Source organism: Pagrus major, chromosome 16, assembly GCF_040436345.1.
Source record: "Pagrus major chromosome 16, Pma_NU_1.0".
In the NCBI taxonomy this organism is placed as follows: Eukaryota; Metazoa; Chordata; class Actinopteri; order Spariformes; family Sparidae; genus Pagrus; species Pagrus major.
Genome location: NC_133230.1, coordinates 24,509,715 through 24,530,986, shown reverse-complemented (window position 1 = coordinate 24,530,986; position 21,272 = coordinate 24,509,715). Strand labels below are relative to the sequence as shown.

Sequence of the window (21,272 nt, the reverse complement as noted above, 5' to 3'; positions counted from 1 at the left end):
AACTGGTTAGCATGCTACTTCAGTTGATATCTCTGCAACACAATACATACACATCTTTACTGTAACGTCAAAACAGTTATGTCTTCACATTCTGTTGAAATTTTTGGTTAATTCTTGAATGTTTTAAACTAATATTCTTACATACTGCACCTTTAAAGTACTAATAGTCATCCCAAAGATATTTGAAATTGCATCCAAAATATTGTGATATTTGATTTTGACGCCCAGTCCTAGCATTTATGAAGTGCTTTTGCTTAGATTTCAAAATACTGAGATATATATATCGTGCATATCACCCAGCCCCATTTCAGACTGCCCTCAACCTTTGTATTTTAACATCTACTCATCGTATTAGATGCTATCCTGCAATTTAAACATCTTCAAGAACATATTAACCTGACATGGACCTTGGCCTCGTTAAGTTGCGCCTCAGACCAAAGTGTAAATAGAAAAAGCACCCTTTTTTATTGTAGGAAAAGGTATAATATAGGGGCGGCTGTAGCTCAGGAGGTAGAGTGGGTCGTCTAGTAATCGGAAGGTCACTGGTTCGAATCCCGGCTCCCCTCAGCTACATGTCGAAGTGTCCTTGAGCAAGATACTGAACCCCAAATTGCTCCTGATGAGCAGTTGGTGCCTTGCATGGTAGCCTCCGCCATCAGTGTATGAATGTGTGTGTGAATGGGTGAATGTGCCAAGTATTGTAAAGCGCTTTGAGCTGTCAGTAGACTGGAAAAGCGCTATAGAAATGCAAGACCATTTACCATTTACCATTTACCATAAATGTAAACAAAATTTAACACCAAAATTGTACACTTTGATGGGAATGTGATAGATCATCTCTTGTACAAGGCTGCTTATCAGGTACACAACTGTATATGCCAAAGATGTGCTTGATTTACGCATATCAACCCAGAACTATTATAGTCCAATACATTCTTGGATTCCAAGCATTCCCAAAAAGAAGTTATTTCTTTTTGGCACAGTAAGATTTCTGCAAGTGTTCAGGTGGAACGTAAGAAGCAACAGCTGACAAGAATAATTTTTTAAAAAATCAAATCATAAAACATAATTAAAAGGTATTGCTGTAACAAAAGAATTGTAAGAGGGATGGACAAATGCTTTGAGTTCACTTGTCGGAGGCGCGGATGTAGACCAGAGAGGACAGCAGCAGGAGCTCTGGCGGCTTGTGTAGCAGGATCAGATTGTCTCCCCTCAGACCGTCATAGTGCATCCAGCAGCCGTCTATCTGGAAGGCTGCAGAGTAGTGATGCTCCTCCTTGTTGAAGAGTGTGGCGCCCTCCAGTGAGTACCTGTGGAGGTAAAAAGTTATCAATACAATATTTTTTTAATGCTGTCCAGGAAACCCAAAGTAAGAGCATAAATAATAGTGAGAACATTTATTAACAGTTATAACACACTTTGTAACTGTGTCTTTTAAAAAGAGTTATAAAAATAAAGTTATCATTATTATAAAGATTTAATCATCCTTTTTTCTTTTTTATCTCTGTCCTGTGTCTGTGTGATTAACACATGGTAATGTATACTCAGCCAATGAAAACAACATGGAAGCCTCATACCTGTGCTGACAGAGAGCCAGATGGTAAGGAACATAGGACAGTTCCTCTGACTTCCACTGCTGCATGTTAAGAATGACAAAGGGTGGAGGTCCGTAGCAGAAAACCCTCTGAGAGAACTCCCTCAGACCATCACACCTGTTGAAAGCAAATCATTTGTCACGAGGTGGAAAAAGACTGAAACGCATTACAAGATAACGACACCCTCCACATGTCTCACCCCAGTTGTGAGCAGAGTACGAGCTTGGGGCAGAAGAACTCGTCTACGGCCGACTGGATGGGGTCTCTGTGAGGCAGCTCATGAGGAGGGCTGGAGGGGAAAATGTCAGAGTGAAATAATAAGACATGGAAATGACTTAAACCACACAACAACACTCTGGTAACTAGGACAGACCTACTTTGTGAAACGAAAATACCTCAGATTAAAACAATTCGTCAATCCTTACAAATGAATGGGTGGAGATCTTTTAAGTTCAAGTCAAGTGGTGAAAATGAAATGCACCCTAAAATAGAGCTGTACACCAGCTGACCTATATCCCAAGTAATGTTCCAAGTGCTGAAGAGGGCCTACTGTACCAAAGTCCACTGATACAGAAATAAAGTAGACAGCTGTTTGTGTAACCCTGTCCTAATGTAAACAGGGTGAAGTTCAGTTTGTGGCATCAGGGTATTACACTGCCTGTGTGCAGTGTACAGTACCTGATGTTGATTGTAGTCTTGATGGACTCCTGGAAGCGGGATGGGCAGCTCCAGTTGGTGCACAGGCTCTCCTGGATGTTGGACATGAGGTTCTCTAGGTTCTCTGTGAAGTTCCTGTGTTCATTACCAAACAGGTCGATCACCAGCGCTGCCTGGTGGATCTCAGAGCGGTACTGCCTTTTAGACATCCTGTCCCAGATCCACAGCATCTTCACTGTGGTGTAGTCACAGGAGTCCATCAGGTAGAGGAAATGCTCCACAAACTGCTTGCCGAGGAAGACAGCCAGCTCCCTGGGAAAGCCCTGGTTTTCCCGCAGGATCACATACAGTATCATGAGGAAGCCATCGATGGTGCATGTGTTTTTAAGGTTGATTTTCACGTACAGGGGGGTGCATGATAGGGCTTTACGTCCTGCCTTAATGGTGAGGACGCCACCCCAAGGTAGCACAGGCCTCCAAAAGGAGCGGTCCTCTTCATCATTGTTGTTAATGGAGGCACGGATTTCCTCAAACAATGTCTTAGACCTAAAGCAAAGGAGCAGCAAAGCAGACAGAGGTCGTTTGATTAGTTTGTTGTATCGATGGATTTGGACTGTACAACAACAGAGGCTATGTAAATAAATGGAAGTTAGCTTCAATAACAAAACAAGCCACGCAATGACGAGTTACGTCCAGTTATCCTCCAGGGAACAGACAGAGCCCAAAAGCCTGCTAGCTTAACAAATGAGCAGCTGCTATCAACTTACCTTTCGAAGTGGAGATTGTTCGCAGTGTTTGATATCAGCGTTTGGAAGTCTTCGTTGTCACTCAAAACACAGAATGTACTCTCCATTGCTCTCTGTATTTCTTCATGTCGTACACCGGATTTAAAGCCAGATATGTAAGTATTGTATTTTCTGCAGCTTCTAATGAATATTAGAATGGTGACACTTTGCAAGCATGAGGACAAGCTCGATAAAACGTCAAGTTGTCCCCTTAAAAACACTACTGTTGTCTTTTTTCCCCCCTCAGCGGTGTGTAAACACAGTGCTGCCCTCTGCTGATGCTCAGCGTCGCTAACGTCTTCTGAAGTCCCGCCCACTCGTGGGGGGTGTAGCAGATTTGGGAATGCTATTGGTTTAGAGGTTAAACTAGCGTGTTATATTAAGTATGTGATTGGCTAACAGAGTTGACAGTATGTAAGTAGCCCCTCCCTTTCCCGCCGTCTTGGCCACTCGCGAGGCTACGTCCTACGTCCGACGCTATTCCTGAAAGTTAATACGCAGATTTTCAGCGGTAGCTGTGGGTTTGTGAAGGGAGCCTGCGTTACCACCTTTGACTCGGCCGCCTTTTCACTAAACTTAAGTTTTTGGTACGACTCACCACGCTGCTCTTCTTGTCAGGCAGCGAGTCTGCAGGAGATAACAGCACCTCTACAACACTTTCAGCACCGAAAGATGTCGGCTCAAATCATAAGCGGGAAAGAGGTTTCAGCGTAAGTTTGATATTTTATCCTGAACGGTCATTAATGCACAGATAGCTAAATAAGTGTAACCTACCTGAGGAAACATGTGACTGTGTACTCGCTAACTAGGCAGCTAACTTGCTATCTAAGTTAACGTCACTTCTGTACATTTATCCCAGCCTTATGCACATTTTGCATGCAGTTTTTATTTATATCAGGAAACTGGTCTTGTCTTTTCTGACAGCAGAAAACAGTATCATAACTTAGTTTGAATTAGTTGTACATAAATGACGCTGTCCACGTGAATGAAGCGTCCCAGCAAATCTTACTGTGTATTGATAACCAGCTGATACATCACAGTGGACTCCTTCTCAGGTTGCATGGGGAATTTGTTTCCTGGCAGTTATCTTGATTAGTCTAGCGGCAAATGCGTTCAAACTGTATGTACTGACATGTGACTCTTTACAATTTGATGGTAACCCATATAGTTAGGTCCAAAACTTCTGATTGAATGACTTTAAATCCTGCAGCATTATGTAAGAGGCTGTGATGGTGATCTTTGCCCTGTTGGTCCAGTGACCTCAAGTGGTTAGGCTGGTAAACACCACTCATAAAACTAGCAATCATGCACTTTTTGTTTTAATATTTAACTGCAGTTTGCAAATGGTTTTATTTGTGTTTTATTGGTCAAATATTGACTGAATCCAAGTTAAGGTTGGACTTGTATATTTGGAAAAGAGACAACAAAGTGTTGGACATTTAGTTGCATGTGCTTGTCACAAGACCTGACAGCCTGCACCCTGTTAACTTCCCCTCACCGTCCTCATTAGTATAATTATTTTATGCAGCACAAACAGCCTCTCCACAGATCCACATGCCTTCAGTATGTAGGAGCATTTACATTCATTATCTCTGAAGCTCAACAAAAGCTGACACACAGTTCATTGTCCTGGACAAGTGATCTGCAGAACAGAGGTTTATTTAGGAGAAGCAGTTTTCTGTAAGCCCTTATCCAAAGGTGTGTTATCTAAATGATTGACACAGGGGCAACAATCAAAGCATGGCAACACCAATACTGTGTATTGTATGAATGTCCTTTGTTTATTGGAATATGGCCCTAGTTGATCAGTGACCAGGAATGAAGATATCAGAACATGTTTTTATCATCCGTCATTGTGATGAGGATTGTTGTGACTCTGCCTCTGGATGAATAAGTAAAACAGCAACATAGTGCAGGTTGCATCATGTCAAATGGTGTGTCAGCAAGTTTCAGTAGTAACACTACTGTATGTTATTTGCACCATATTGATTAAATTATGTATCGTTATTGTTTCCCTCTGCATCTTCGCCTTTTAGAAAAGCTAAGATGTTTTTTCATTTGGAGCGCCTGATGTTCAAATTAATATCATCCAGAGGTTTAGTATTAATAATAACAATACTACTACTACTACTACTACAACTAATAATAATGATAATAATAATGATACAGCACTTTACTAAACAGGGATACAAAGTGCTTCTCAGCAAAAGAAGAGCTGCAGATAAAAAACAAAAAAAAAAACAAAATAATACAACTAAAAGATTATAAAACATTGTGGGATTAGATAAAGTGGAGTAAGAGTAAAATGATAAAACTCTGTAATAACCCAGTATTTAAGAATTCATAAATGATTTCCTAATTCTTATCCTAATACTATTTGACATTTGGGTAAACCATTTGAAATTATAAAACACTAATCAAGCAAAAGCCACTAAGGCAAAAGCACTGTGAGGCTGCTTCAAAGATATTTCAAATTGGAGTCATGCATCTATATTTAGAACTAATCAATATTAATCACATGGTGTATTTTATCATCACTGCCAATCGAGCTCATGTGATGCACGCTGTGTTTAAAACAGGATTATCTGTCTATCTCAAGAACTTTTTAAGTGACTACGTTCTTTCTCTCATCCACAGTGGATGAGATCAATAAAGCTGGTTAGTTGTGTGATTGATTGTGTGAACAGAAGTCCAGTCACGTTGTGTCAGTCACTCTGAGTGGTTGACTTTGCCTAATCTACTGTGTTATGGGAGCAGATAAGCCACGACTGCCATAACCAAACCATCAAACACATAAAGATAAAGCAAAGACCAAAGGTTTATGGCTTTGGTGTGGAGAATGATTACCAATTTTAACCATGAGATATCCAGATGGTATTTGTCTGAGAACAAAATCTGTAACCATTACAAGGGAAAGGAAAGGGTTACGGCAGTTGGCTTGTGTACCATCTGGTCCTATCCATTTCCTTTGTAATGGTCCACCTGTCACTGCATACAGATGAAAACTCCTGTTGGGTTTTTATTCTTCGGTTCACAGGCAGGTGAGGGAACGCCTGAAGAAGGATGTGGAGCAGATGAAACTTCAGGACCCCAACTTCAGACCTGGCTTAGTGGTTTTACAAGTAAGTGTAGAATGGGAACTTTTCCCTATATTAAGGGATGTTTTTCCTTCACACAAGCAGGCAAAGTGATGCTTTGTGTCTTTGCAGGTTGGAGACCGCGATGATTCAAATCTGTACATCAGCATGAAGTTGAAGGCAGCAGCAGAGGTCAAAATATAATTTTTTGTCTTTCCATATTTACACCACACTTCTACTTTACACTGCTTGTAATCAGCTCTATTATCCGGCTTAATCTCTCCTTCTGTGTACACAGATTGGAATAAATGCCACACATATGAGACTTCCCAAGACTGCAACAGAAGAAGAGGTGAGGATGGATTTGAAATATTATCATCTTATCTTATTATGTTCTCCTCCCTGGCACACACACACAAAAAGACACTCTTTGATTTTGTTATAGTGTCCAATAAAGTCTGCAGGTCCTTAAATTTTACTGTTGATGTTATTCAGCGCAGTAAGAGTAAAGTGAAGTTTGGGATTTGCCATGCTATTGGTGCAATAACAAAACAAGGATTGTAAGGTTAACACGGTAACAAGACAACTTGACTGTCTGTCTGTCTGCAGGTTCTTCACAGCATCACAGAGGTGAATGAGAACTCATCTGTCCACGGCCTCATCGTGCAGCTGCCCTTAGACTCGATCCACAAGATCGACACAGAGAAAGTCACCAATGCTGTGGCCCCAGAGAAGGATGTAGACGGGTAGGCACAGACGTTAATTAAAGATCGAGTCGCTTACTCCTCTTTTGAATCAAACTGAAGTGTTTCTTTGTTTTCTTCAAGTCTGGTTAAAAGAAAAATGAATGTGTTCTGGTCCATGCACAGGCTGACTAGCATAAATGCAGGGAAGCTGTCTCGTGGGGACTTGGGCGACTGCTTCATCCCCTGCACCCCAAATGGCTGCATGGAGCTGATCAGACAGACTGGTAAACCCACAGCAATTAACACGTCAACACATCTGCTAAGAAAAAAAAAACATCTGTGCTATGAGGTGAGAATTAATCGATGGATCGTCCACTTCTCTACAGGTGTATCCGTGGCAGGGAAGAGAGCGGTAGTGATCGGCCGCAGCAAGATTGTGGGCGCACCGATGCACGACCTGCTGCTGTGGAACCACGCCACCGTCACCACCTGCCACTCGAAAACAGCTGATCTGCCTGGAGAGGTACATCAGTCACACCTCCTCCCCAGGCACATTAGCCATTATGTGCCCACACATCAAAGCAAGCAGAGACTATAATGTGTGCTCTGATGTTTTCATGTAGGCATATGTTAGCTGGTGTGAATGGGTTTATTTCAAACACACCCAGACAGTACTTTCTTTCTCAAAAAAGCTAACTTTTGAGCAAAGACATTGACAGTCTCATCTGGACATATGATGTAATTAAGTGTTTTGTTCATCGACTAATTAGCGACCTACATCTGACCAGTTCTTTGTTGCATGAAACTCCATAACCAAGATCACCATCTGCCATTCTGTGGCACAAACAATAACATCATGTCTTGCCAGATTTAGAAAATTTCTATTAATGCATAATATGAACGTGGTTCCAATGTAGGACAATATTTCTCAGATCTGATTGGAATTATTCTGGTTAGAGATTCCAACTTAACTCTTTATGCGGACTCTAAAGTTATACAATAAGATGTGCTATTACATGCCCCAAAGCGTTTAATCCGAATGTAACGCTGTTTTGACATTCGCAGTGGTTCCACACGTCTGGAAGCATTTAATCTCCTGGAAATATAACAGAAGAAGAAGAATAAGAACTTTATTTAGACAATTCAGTTAATTAATTAATTCACTCTGTCTGTTAATACAATTTTCAAGATGGACCCACATTGTGTCGTGGGAACAAAATTTGCATTTCTGGTTGGTGGATTCTGGGTTTGAAAAACTTTATTGTCCACAGACCAGTTCTGTTTTGCTACTGCCATGTTTCTGTCCCTCGCCAGAAGCAATGTAAACGAGTGATAGCCCCACTTGAGACAAACGTGGGCAGAAACAAAATTCTTACTCCAACCACAGAAAAATGATCGGATTAAGTGTTTACATGTTTATTAGGTGCTAATATTGTCCTCTCCTTCTATGATTGAGGTGTTTACATGAGGCATTTCTATTCTGATTAGACTATTATTCTGAATATTAGTGGAATTTTAGGGTCCGTGTAAATATGGCTGTTACATATTCTGTTCTCTTGTTGTCCATTGCTGTTTTTTCGTCTAGGTTGGCAAAGCAGACATCCTGGTTGTCGGCATCGGGAAAGCAGAGATGGTAAAAGGAGACTGGATCAAGAAGGGAGCAGTGGTCATCGATTGTGGGATCAACCACATTCCAGGTTGGACTTCCTCAAGCTTTTCAGTCCACTTTTGAGGTCAGAGGTAACCTTTATGGTGTCTTCATCAGAGTTTCTCTCTGTGTCTTTCAGACGAGACTAAAGCAAGTGGGAAGCGGGTGGTGGGGGACGTCCACTATGCCTCAGCTAAGGAGCAGGCCGGCTTCATCACCCCTGTGCCCGGTGGTGTGGGACCCATGACTGTGGCCATGCTGATGGCGGTAAGGTCCTGAGCTACACTGTCTCTATTTGTCAGGTGCTTGTTGTGTATGTCATATCAGACCACCTGATAGTGTTTTTTGTAATACATGATTGGATCTGCACTTTCAGACTTTATTTATTTTGGCATAATTTGCCACAATGCTGCAGAAATTGCAGCTAAGCTAATGCTGCAGCTAAGTGATCTAATGCTTTATTATTATCTTTGCTTGCATACAAATTATGTGAGAACACAGAATATAAGACTATAAAACAACAAAGTAAGTGTTAATGTGTTTGTGTGTGTCTTTAGAACACAGTGTTGAGCGCAAAGCGTTTCCTGGAGAGCCATAAACCAGGGAAGTGGAACATTTCTTACACTAAACTCAACCTCCAGAAGCCTGTGCCGAGGTTTGTCTCCTCATTTTCCCTCTCTTAGTCATGTGCTCTGTTAACTTGTCACTGAAGGATTCGTTTAATTTAATAATCCACATGCAAGACCAGCTGTTCTTTTGAACTGCTTACTGAATGTGCTCTTTGTCTTTCAGTCTTTCCTGTTTTTCCTCCTTTGTGCAGATGAAAAAGTGATTTTGTGTTTCGTCTCCCTACAGTGACATTGTGATTTCACGCTCCTGTGTGCCCAAGCCCATCGACCGCCTAGCAAAAGAGGTGGGCCTGCTCTCCGATGAGGTGGAGCTCTATGGCAAGACTAAGGCCAAGGTCCAGCTGAATATCATCAAACGTCTGCAGGCACAGCCGGACGGCAAATATGTGGTGGTCACCGGGTAGGCGGTCAGCACTTTATCTGCTATACTGTACTGTGCTGTTCTCACTGTAGGACGATAGGATTTCTGTTTGGGGAAAATGTGTTGAATTGTTTCTCCGTTTGTATATAAAAAGATGCTTATGGTATATGAAATAGGGATGAGAAAGTAGACCAGAAGGGCCCTACTGATTACGTTTTTCTGTCTGCAGCATTACACCCACCCCTCTTGGTGAAGGAAAGAGCACCACCACCATCGGTTTGGTGCAGGCCTTGGGAGCCCACATGAAGCTCAATGTGTTTGCGTGTGTCCGACAACCCTCTCAGGGACCCACCTTTGGCATTAAAGGTGAGCTTTTTAATAAAGTACCTTCAGTGAGAGGTTGTTGAAATGGGCGTTTTTGGTGGTTTATGAACCTGCAGTTTTGTCTTTTGTCTGCAGGTGGTGCTGCAGGAGGCGGATACTCTCAAGTCATCCCTATGGAAGAGGTACTACACTGCTGTTTCAAGTTAAAAACTAAGCTATTTGTTGAAGAATACATGGGCAAGATTACATTTAATTAATGAGTCTGTTCGTTTTAGTTTAACCTCCATCTCACCGGTGACATTCACGCCATCACGGCAGCCAACAACTTGGTGGCTGCAGCCATTGACGCTCGCATGTTCCACGAGGCTACACAATCTGACAAGGTGGGTACTCCATTTTGTCATTTTTGTCAAAATACACTGTTTGAAGATTAATTAATGGATTGTGATGATTACATATCTCTCTGTATAAATCCTCAGGCGCTGTATAACCGCCTGGTCCCACTCAGTGGAGGACAGAGAAAGTTCTCCCCCATCCAGATTAACAGACTTAAAGTGAGTGATGGCGTTTTAGGTTTCATCTTAACTTAACACAGCCCAGAGAATGACATACTTCTGGTATTTAAGTTTTCTGTATTCATTTAGAGACTAGGCATTGAAAAGACTGATCCCTCCACACTGACTGAGGAAGAGATCACCCGCTTTGCCCGCCTGGACATCGAGCCGAGCTCTGTCACCTGGCAGAGAGGTATGAACACCCAAGACGTCTCTACTATACTCATGACTCTTACATTGTCTGCCTCATTAAATCTATCTATCTATCTATCTATCTATCTATCTATCTATCTATCTATCTATCTATCTATCTATCTATATGTACAGCCTATAAAATGCTCATGTGGTCATTATGTGTTGATTTAGTGTTGGATACTAATGATCGATTCCTGAGGAAGATCACTATTGGCCAGTCACCAACTGAAAAGGGATACACGAGAGAGGTAAAGAGATAAGAGCCGTAAAGCTGTTCATCAATTGGGTCACTTTACAGTTGCTCCCGTTCAAGAATAGAAAGACATATCAGTTAAGATAGATTATAAAAAAATTGAAAATTAGCCTATAACACACATGCAATTCTCTAGCAATGTATTTAACAATGAAAAATACAATAAATGGACATGTGCTCTCTCTCTTTGTCCTTCAGGCCCAGTTTGACATCACGGTGGCCAGTGAAATCATGGCCGTGCTTGCCCTCACCAGTAGCCTGGAGGACATGCGTCAGCGTCTGGCCAAGATGGTCGTGGCCACCAGCCGCAGTGGAGAGCCCATCACCACTGAGGACCTGGTTAGTGGGCTGGAGTCTCCTTTGTGACCAGACAATCTAAGTACTGTTAAAACAAGGCTCCTATAATGTACGGTTTCTCTCTGTAGGGTGTGAGTGGTGCTCTAACTGTGCTAATGAAAGATGCCATCAAGCCAAACCTGATGCAGACCTTGGAGGTGGGTGAAACACAGTTTGCTAACCTATAAAAGTCCTCTGAAAGAGCTGTACAAGCCCAAAAAAATTTGTGCGAGAGCACTTGTATTTTAAACCATGTTAAAATCATGTGCATTTACAGTTTTAGAGTGCGTTCTATAGACTCAAATACAAATCTCACAATCTGCGAAAGTTCAATTTGTTTGTTGTTGTTGGTTTAAAGTGTCTGTTTGTATTTTAATAATCCAAACCTATCTCCATGCCAGAGAGATGACATTGCCTTGAGTTATGGGTATTGTGTCACATGTGAGTCATCTGAATCTGCAGGGAAACCCTGTGTTTGTCCATGCTGGCCCGTTTGCCAACATCGCCCATGGCAACTCCTCCATCCTGGCTGATAAAATAGCTTTGAAGCTGGTTGGACCCGAGGGCTTTGTAGGTAAGTGGAGCTTAGAAAATAGCTGATAGCATGTTTGCATTGATTTTTCATGCTTGGTCTGGTGCTGCAGTGCTACAGTAGATGGTTTCCAGTGTTGATTGTACTGATGAGAATGTAATAGATGTTATATTGTAGTACCATATCAGAACCATGGTCAATTGTGCCCAACAGTGACGGAGGCTGGCTTCGGTGCTGACATTGGCATGGAGAAGTTCTTCAACATCAAGTGCCGCTACTCAGGCCTGAGACCCCACGTGGTGGTGCTGGTGGCCACTGTCCGAGCCCTGAAGATGCACGGAGGAGGACCAACGGTGAGTTTGCATGAATTCCCCTCAGCATCCTTATCACAAGATAATTATTTGAGTGCTTTTATTTAAAAAAAAAAAAAAAAAAAACTCATGCTTTTGCTTCTTTCTTCTTTTTATTTTTTTTTACATAAATTTGCATGATGTTGCATTTCTCAATCATGAGCTCTGAACATCAGCATCAACACAATCACAAGAAATATTCCCCCTGCACACAAACAATGTCGCACCCTCCCTGAGGGAATGACAACACACTGCTGGGATTGTAATTACATTTCCTGCTGAGTGGACGTCAGAGAGCAATTACAGAGCGCTCACACACATTGATAGCGTCTTAATAATCCCGAGGCAAACAACTGAGGGAAAACTATTCAAATCTGTCAAGTCTCTGTAGTGCAAGATTTGGAGAGTTCACTGTTAGGTATTTGAACTCACTGAACAAACAAACGTTTTCTTTCAGGTCACTGCCGGGATGCCGCTGCCTAAAGAATACATCGAGGAGGTAATGCATAACAGCAGCCAACCAAAAATCTTTATTTTTAATGATAGTTTTCTGTTGATGAGCTGTAGAACAATGGCAGATATTAATCATTGTGTATTTATTACATTGTATTTGGGCTGCATGGTATGGTGAAAACATTATACTCAGATTAGTTTTGACAGATGTTCAAGATAGACAGACTTTTTTTTAAAGCATCTACATTAAACATTTATGTGGACTTACTTAAAAGTGTGTTTATGTGTACTTGCATGAAGAACCTTGAGCTACTGGAGAAGGGCTGCAGCAACATGAAGAAGCAAATAGAGAATGCACAGCACTTTGGCGTGCCTGTGGTGGTGGCTGTAAATGGTTTCAAGTAAGTGATGGATAATGACAAAGTAGAATATAATAATAATAATAATACATTTTATTTGTACAGCGCTTTTAAAAACTCTCAAAGACACTTTACAAGAATAGAATACATACAAGAATACATAAAATCAAGTGCATGGTGCATAAAATCAAGTGCATGGTGCGATAAAGGAGAAATATGTAGAAAAAAGAACAATGTATGAAGGATATGGATCTGTGTAGGTTTTTAGGGAGGACAGGTTGAGGACAACAGACAGCTACGGGTGCAGATGAAAAGCGGATTTGAAGAGGTGGGTTTTGAGTAATGACTTGAAGGTGGATGAGTCTGGGCAGTCACGGATGTGTTTGGGGAGGGAATTCCAGAGGGAGGGGGCAGCAATGGAGAATATGACCACAAATATACAGAGAAATTGGTTTTATGTTACCTATGAACTGATCGGTATTTTTATATTAATAATTAATCAAATGATTGCGTACACTGTAAGAAGTCTCTCTGTTGATGATCCCACAGAGGATTATCAGGAGGCTCCTATGCCCTCATATCTCTAATATCTTTTGTCATTCTGCTTCCCACTTCAGGACAGACACTGAGGCTGAGCTGGACTTGGTCTGCAGCATGGCCAAAGCCGCGGGAGCCTTCGACGCTGTGCGCTGCTCACACTGGGCTGAAGGTGGAGCCGGTGCGGTGGCCCTGGGTCAGGCTGTCCAGAGGGCCTCTGAGGCCCCCAGCAACTTCAAGTTCCTCTATGATTTGGAGGTATGGACCATCACACCTGCTGTTTTTCTTTTCTGTAAATCATCGTTGGTGGAGGTTAAGTAAGTACATGGATTAATTTGCCATAAAATATATATAATCAGCAACTCTGAAGATAAAAAATAATCTTCTCATCCACCAAGAGATACATTACTTTCACATGCATCCAGTTTGTCAGTAAAAGTAAAGAAAAATATTTAAAAAATTGTGTCATGTATTTGGGCCTAAACTGTATAAAGCACCAAAATGTACTAATTTGGTCTGGTTGGAATTACGGAGTCATCAGATCAACTTAAGTTGACTTGACTGACGGCAGTGTGAATACTTCAAATTCCTCTCTAGCTCCCCATTACCGATAAGATCCGAATAATTGGCCAGAAGATCTACGGAGCGGATGACATTGAGCTTCTCCCAGAGGCTCAACACAAGGTCGAGCTCTACACCAAACAGGTCAGCAGCTCTCCTAGTCGATGTGTGTCTTTCGTCTGTCTTGTCGGGCCTGTTTATTGGCTGGTGCTATCAGTGTAAGTCAGCATTATTGGATGAAGAATCCCTTTGTTCAAGATCCAATACAGTTCTGTCTCCTTTTCTCCCTGCAGGGTTTCGGCAATCTGCCAATCTGCATGGCGAAGACTCACCTGTCGCTCTCTCACGAGGCAGACAAGAAGGGTGTGCCCACAGGTTTCGTCCTGCCAATCAGAGACATTCGAGCCAGTGTGGGCTCCGGCTTCCTGTTCCCGCTGGTCGGCACGGTAAGCGTTCTTTTGCAGCAGGTTCATGTCAGGGAAGCATCAGGGTGGGACTTTTCACTTCTCCGCAACTACAAACCACCAAGTTTTTTTGTTTAGCTTGATCCACAAGCTACATTATATGTGTCTACAATATAACATGAATGAATGACCAGAATCAACTTTATATAATTGTCTATGATTTAAAAACTGTATTCCCTTACTGTTTCTCTCAGATGCCCACGATCCCCGGTCTGCCCACCAGGCCTTGTTTCTATGACATCGACCTGGACCCTGAGACTGAGCAGGTCAACGGGCTCTTCTGAAGCAGCGCTCTGCACTGTATGATGGTGAGGAAGGTAGTTAGGACAGACAGATAACAAACTTATACTAGACTAGGCAGTATGACTGTTAATATCTTGCCCTTCTTGTTTTTTACAGATGTGGCCTAGCACCCCCCACTGAGCCTTAATGAAAAGTGATGGACTAATAACTGTTTTTGTTTATTGTTTTCCACTCATACACTGACTTCTGTAAATAATTGATTTGCTTTGTCCAGAAGGCTGCTGTTGGGTAAATCAAGAAACTTAATTGATCACAGAACAGTATGTCCCCCCTGAGAATGTGTCCTTAAGTTACATTACTGCACATAAACAAGCCTAGCTTGTTTTTCCACATCTAGAGCCCCCAACGGCAATAATAAGTCGACTGTTAAGTGGCATATCTAAAGTCTTATGTATAGTTTGTGTGCACTACACTAGGAGCGTCTTCTCCAGGAAACAATCCACTGAATTTTGTGTCTTTGGATGATTGTATTATTAAAAAAAAGACCATGAAAATAATGCTTCCTTACAAAATGTTTTATAATTTTTATAATTTTGAGCAATCTCGTCTGTCAAACTTCCTGAATTGCCTGTCCTGTCTGAATGTTTCTAAAACTGTCTAACATTGCTGCCGCTATTGCCACTGCTGTGAAACTCAACTGTCCTGATGCTGTAAATCCACTTTTCTGTCAGAAAACATCAAATAAAGTGTCCTTGATGGAAAGCCACATACTTTAGCAGCCTGTTCTTTTCTGTGTCATTATTCCACCACTGTCGTATTTTTCTATTCGTCAGCTTTAGATTTCTTATTGCCTCAGACGATCATGTTTATAGCTTGAGTTTCTGGACTCTGATGTGTTCAAGGTTTTTATTATATAGTTTCTAGTCTCAGTGTCTACAAATCTGAAATAGAGTTAATCATGGATGGAATTATAGTGAATAAACAAATTATTCCCCTTTTTGCTGGGGCTGCCCTGGAACACTCTTAAGGACTCCTGGACCAAACTTTGAGAGCCACCCATATTGAGCATCCCCACTTTTCACTGCACAAAGATATGAAGTATGTGATGAATAGATCTTGAATCTCTAGAATAAGTAGCATTTAATATTATATTGCATATTGAGTGGTTATTTTACATCGTGGGTCTCCAGACATTGAGCGAGGACTGCTCGTGATAATGTTTTGCAGCTAAATATCACCAATCAATCATATTATTTGGTTCAAAATCCTATCTTTTTGCTGTGTGTGTAAGTGGCAATTTCTTGCATTGTGCAACTTGTCAGTCATTGTATCACTATGGAAACAGTCAGCAGATAACGAGTAATTTTGCATACATACATTTTGTGTTCAGCTGTAAAATATGAATGGATACAAACAGTCAAAATGTATAACTTGCATTTTTTTTCCACTCACACCTCGAGCGAATGTAATGTAGTCGTGTGTGTTATTGAAAATACCCTCAGGCTCCACTGGACAGTCACGTTTTGGGAACATTTTATTGGATATGAAGATATTGTGTGTGCTGGCATAAATATTTATCAATGGATAAATCAGACAGCAGGGTTGAGTTGGGTCTAATCAGCATTTTGACTGAAGGAGAGTGACTCAGTGATGCACGCACTGTCTGCTGTGAAACAATAACAGATGGCGTATCAGTGTGACAAACTGCACAGAGAACATTAATTATGTATTTTTAAATTTGGGGGGAACTAATATCAACAAAAGCTGACTTTTACTGGGAAAATCAAACACAAAAAGGTAAGAGGCGCTTTGTGGTATGCAGCCACATTGGCTCAAACTACACATGTAATATAGAATATAGAATATATAATATATAAATGAAAATTGAAGTAAAACAAACCAAATCTAGCGTGCAAAGCAGCCACAAGGAAGGTGAATATCATGTTTCTACAGACACACCAGAGACTCTGTTGACCTGAACACTGTTTGATTTACAAAAACAACAATGTCATCTAAAAACAGAAGTGCACCAAAGCATCCAGTGGTTTGGGACGAGATCAGCAACATTCAACAGTGACTCATTGACAGTTCACCACTATGCTGCTGCAGAAAAATGCCAGCAGGCACTGACACAGATGATGTTGCTGTCATGGAGAATTCTCTGAGGTTCAGGTTGCACCAGTAACTGCACTGAAACAGTTTAAAGATGAGGTGCTGGATACCTATGTGGATCACTACGTGTGGCACTCAACAGCTCATTATGGAGAGAAAGTTGTTAAGTTTGTGGATTAGTCTAATTAAAAACTTGAGAGTTATGTTAATGTTTTGAATTGGATTAAAGACAAGTGCTTTTTTGAAGATGTCACATAAAAGCACAAAAGAATGGTCTTAAAAGGACATATGCTTTTTTAAATTTCAGATCAAACACACAACATAATACGTGTTAATTAGTGATCTTTTGGCATGCTGGTGCCAATTTTGTTTCCTGTGAACAGGAACACATTAAACCAACTTCAGGACCCTCAGTTGTTTATCAGGCTTTGACTAAATTTTCATGTCAATCTGGTCAGAAGCTGTGAAGATATTCTGCTCTGGATCTCCTAAATGTTTCCAAAGTCTGATGGGCAGATGGTCATGACATTTACTGAGCACACTCACGCCCAAAAAAGTGTTGTAAACAAACAGGAAGATGAAGTTTAAACACATTCAGGCTCCCAAACAGCACCACCCTCAGGACCATATTTACCCCTATTGCAGGTTAGATGTAGTACTGTATGTGTATTTTGACTGATTCATTTTATTCACCATAATAACCTGTAGCTCTTGTACAGCCTGCTCTGATACATTATCCATCCATTGTGGCGAGAGATAGTGGTTCAGTGAGTGTTAAACTTACAAACAAAATGTTTTTTTTTTTCATTTTGATTATTGTTTTTTTTTCTGTCTTTCTTTCTTTCTTTCTTTTTTTTTTTTTTACCTTTTTGCTTTTATTTCACCGGCTTAACTGTTCATCCTATGCAGAGGTTCTCAAAATGTTTGTTTGCCATATGAAGATGGGAATGACACTCAACAATCAACTGGCTTACAGATTGGTCCTTTAATACACAGAGCTGTAAAAGTTAATCTATTTTGGATACATGTGTTAAACGTGGAGTCTGACACTGAAGTTATATTTATGTGTATAAACAATAAACCAGTCTTTTTTGTTTTTCTGGATTGATTTAATAGAGATGTATGTCATTCTTTACAAACATTATCAAAGAATGGTGGTTCAGTCACAACCATGACCTCAGCGGCCTCCACGCCCACCCCCTCCTCCACGATTTCCTTGACCACCACGATCTCCATTACCGCCTCCACGACCTCCACGACCTCCACGATCTCCACCTCCTCCTCCTCCTCCTCCTCCTCTTCCTCCTCTTTCTCCCTGTAAACAACCATCAGAACAAAGATTGACAGATGTTCTTAAAACACAGAGATAATTAGCTGCATAGTTTTATTTCATAAAGGTAGTAATTCTCCTACCTTTGCTTTCTTCTTCCCCTGTAAAAGATAATAGGAAATTAACACATGAGCACGACAAAATCACTGAATCAGCTGGTGAGGCAAAACAGTATGAAGCACTCCTAAGGAACATGAAAAGTGTCTTACTTTGCCTTGGCCCCCCTCCTCTCCTGAGCCCTCCTCTCCTGAGGAGCCAGATAGTGGCTAAGAAAGGGAAACAGCTTCATTAGTACACATTTGCTGTTGGTCACAGGTCTAAAGCACAGTAAGGACACAGAATGACTCACCTCTTCTTCTCCTGTGATGGGAAGAGAAAAGAAAAAAAACAAAGTCAGAAATGTGCAGATTAACATAAAATATGGAAATTGCCCCCGACCTACAAAAATCATAAAATGCCTCCACAAGCTACACGAAAGCTAATTTTCTCCCCATAATCATTGTTAAGCCAACTGTTGTTGGTGTTCATGTCAGCAGCAACAGTGAACACAACAGCTGTGAAATGCTGCTCACCTGGTTGGGCGTTACCACTAATACACAAAATCAAATGTTCTCAGACTAAGGTAATAATTATATACTGCACCCTTGAAATGTTTGGGATCGCCTGCCAAAAAATATGATTGAGCACAGGAAGATGGGTGAAAGGATTATTCTATTTTTTTTAATGGTCATGCACGCTTTTAGGCTGTAGGAAGTCCTCTGCACAATTAGATATTGTTTTGTATAGAAAGCATTGAGACAAAGACAACTCTGAGCAACAGTTCAATAAGAATATAAGAAATCACAAGCCATTTTAAAAGAAACTTGAAACTTGTAATTGATAGATTGTTTTCCTCCACATTTAAATATAAACACCTCATGTCCTATTTTTATTTATTAGATTATTTTAATCTTCTTTCTTCTCCATCATTATGTACTTTTTTTTTGTTTTCGCCTGTTTCTGCATGCATGTCATTATTCATTTACAGTATATTTTCAAGTTTTTTCCCCTGTGAATGGTGGGAACTAAATATGGACAATGAAGACATTCATGCAAAAGTTGAAAAAACACAATGACTGCATTGTTCGATTGGATTTGACGAAAGGAAATTAAAAGAAGTTTAAAAAAAAAAGAAAATGAAACCCATAAACAGGAAAACATTCCGGTGTCAGGTGCACAATAATGCCATGAACAAGCAGATATTAACATGCGTGTTGCTTTACCATAACTACGCCTAAAATATAAAAATAATACAGACTAGAACAGGAATAGAAGATTCGTCTAGGATTAATTTGGAGTTAGATCACAGAGTATCAACAGAACATGTGATGTACCGACTAATCACAGCTTAGACCTATTCAGTCTAATGACTGAGTAGACGGCCCCTGGGTACTAGAGGGTCCAAAGAAAAACAGGTTATTTACAAGAAAATTAGCTCACAGTTGCGTCCTTGTGGTTCAATAATCATTTAATAAATAATAATTAAGTTTTTATCTTTTGGAGCCAAAACTATTTCAAATTTAAATAACACATTTTCTGTCTGAAATATACTGTTTGTATCTGTGTTAAAATAGCAGCCATTGAAAGAAAGAAGAAAAACATCAATATAAGAGGTGACTTCTGCACAGAAAGCATTCTCGAAAATATATAAAGATGAACCAAGAAGACTTACGATCACTCATTTTTTCTTGTTGACAAGAGCAGTAGAAAGACTTTTCCTAGGGGAAAAAAGAAAAGTTAAATAAAGGATCTTGAAACTGAAATTATTATGTTTCTTGCAGCCATCTCAAATAAGCAACAACACTCACCTCGTACCTGGTGCAGAGATCAAAATAACTCCCGTTTAACCAGTGTGTTCTGTCTGTTATTTATGTGGTGCCAGACGAGATGAAGAATGTGGGTTGGTTTGCCTCATGCATTGAAATGTGACTGTTTGATGGTTGCAGACAGGTAAGATTTGGGTGTGGCCAAAAAACAACTGGCAGCTGTTTTCTCTCTGCGTGTGATTGACAGATTATCCTCAAAACATTAAACGCCCTTCACAGGACACTTGACAGCAGGGGTGTAACCAGAGGGGTGTCTGGGGTGAAACTGTCCCTGCATCTAGCTTATCTGTTACAGTTTTCTGTAATAAAAGGCTGTGTCCAGGGTGTGATGGGTCCTCAAGAAAACAAATGCATGAAGAGAAATAAGAAACTTCACTAAGCATAAATGCAAAAAGCAGTACCACTTGTGATTGAGGTAATCCTGCCATTTGTGTACGCATGTTTTTGTTTGTCACCAGTTACCACCAAGTCAAACTGGAATAAACCGCCCTCTCTTTCTGGTGTTTATTTACACTAATTATACAGATCACAATTTTAGGACACACCTGTCATTGTGTTAAGGCATTCATACAAAACTCGATCAAAAACATCACATGAGGTGATCCAGGTATTGTGCTCTGCAGGAGACAAACAGGTGTCTGACATCTGATGGGTGAGGTTTTTCGTTAGGCGTCCACATTCTTATGGAATGATCTGTCTTTTGTCTGTTAAACTGAAGATGTGCATGAACATTTTTTCCCTTTTTTTGAGCAAACTCGTTCTCCTGTCAAACCTGACGATTACAGGCATTTTTGGATTTGTGCACCAACTCGGTGAAGACTGCCATACTGTAAACGGGCGTATGTGTGGCTCAGGCCAAGGATCTCGTGTTCATCTGAACAGGCCCAAACCTGTCAGACAAACACTGTCAAATCATATTAATTTGCGTGACAGATCCTTAACTCCTAAGATCCGTGCAACAAGCTGTTTTAAAGTATATTTCTCATAACATATTGCACCTTTGTGACTTTAGATAATCATTTTTTCAATGGATCAGGTTATGAAATAAACAGTAGAAAGTGAAAACCAGAAGAGTCTGTTGATCATTGTCGTTTTTTCACAAGTACTCAGATCCCACACGGCAAAGACAATGCAGGAGTAGCTTAGGTACAACTCTGTGAATGTCCCTGAGTTAAATCATGATCTGTTTTACTGATCCTCATTTAAATTTTAGAATCAAACACTTGTGTTTGATGCTGCAAGAGGACATGGTTAATCACAGTTGACAATGAACAGGGCCCCTGGTGTTGAGGACAGCTCAGAGATGACTGACAGGTTGCAACTGATTTTCTGCTTATATAAAGCAGAATGTCTGCAGTGCAAATGC

At 40.7% G+C, this 21,272-nt stretch overlaps 2 protein-coding genes across 3 annotated transcripts; one reads left to right on the top strand and one right to left on the bottom strand.

The window, feature by feature from the left end:
* Nucleotides 1–1,026: 1,026 nt before the first annotated feature.
* dorip1 (dopamine receptor interacting protein 1) lies at nt 1,027–3,105 on the bottom strand. Its single transcript, XM_073483371.1, has 5 exons — nt 3,020–3,105; nt 2,274–2,798; nt 1,795–1,884; nt 1,578–1,712; nt 1,027–1,310 (listed from the first exon to the last, which is right to left on the bottom strand). Exons 1-5 carry the CDS (start codon nt 3,103–3,105, stop codon nt 1,127–1,129), a joined length of 1,020 nt encoding a protein of 339 aa, XP_073339472.1. The 3' UTR covers nt 1,027–1,126.
* On the top strand, nt 3,078–15,365 carry LOC141010414 (C-1-tetrahydrofolate synthase, cytoplasmic-like). 2 transcript variants are annotated; one of them, XM_073483368.1, is made up of 29 exons: nt 3,078–3,153; nt 3,656–3,747; nt 6,075–6,159; nt 6,247–6,306; nt 6,413–6,466; nt 6,724–6,860; nt 6,984–7,084; nt 7,187–7,323; nt 8,386–8,497; nt 8,588–8,715; nt 9,006–9,103; nt 9,304–9,477; nt 9,668–9,804; nt 9,898–9,944; nt 10,038–10,145; nt 10,242–10,316; nt 10,407–10,509; nt 10,683–10,759; nt 10,963–11,103; nt 11,190–11,258; nt 11,563–11,674; nt 11,846–11,985; nt 12,440–12,481; nt 12,736–12,836; nt 13,412–13,589; nt 13,929–14,036; nt 14,186–14,338; nt 14,551–14,664; nt 14,756–15,365. In XM_073483368.1, the coding sequence occupies exons 1-28, from the start codon at nt 3,124–3,126 to the stop codon at nt 14,638–14,640; spliced, it is 2,889 nt and encodes a 962-aa protein (XP_073339469.1). In that variant the 5' UTR covers nt 3,078–3,123; the 3' UTR covers nt 14,641–14,664; nt 14,756–15,365. The 2 variants fall into 2 exon arrangements, with proteins under 2 accessions (XP_073339469.1, XP_073339470.1); XM_073483369.1 differs by lacking the exon at nt 3,656–3,747 and having other exon boundaries at nt 3,086–3,153.
* Nucleotides 15,366–21,272: the final 5,907 nt, after the last annotated feature.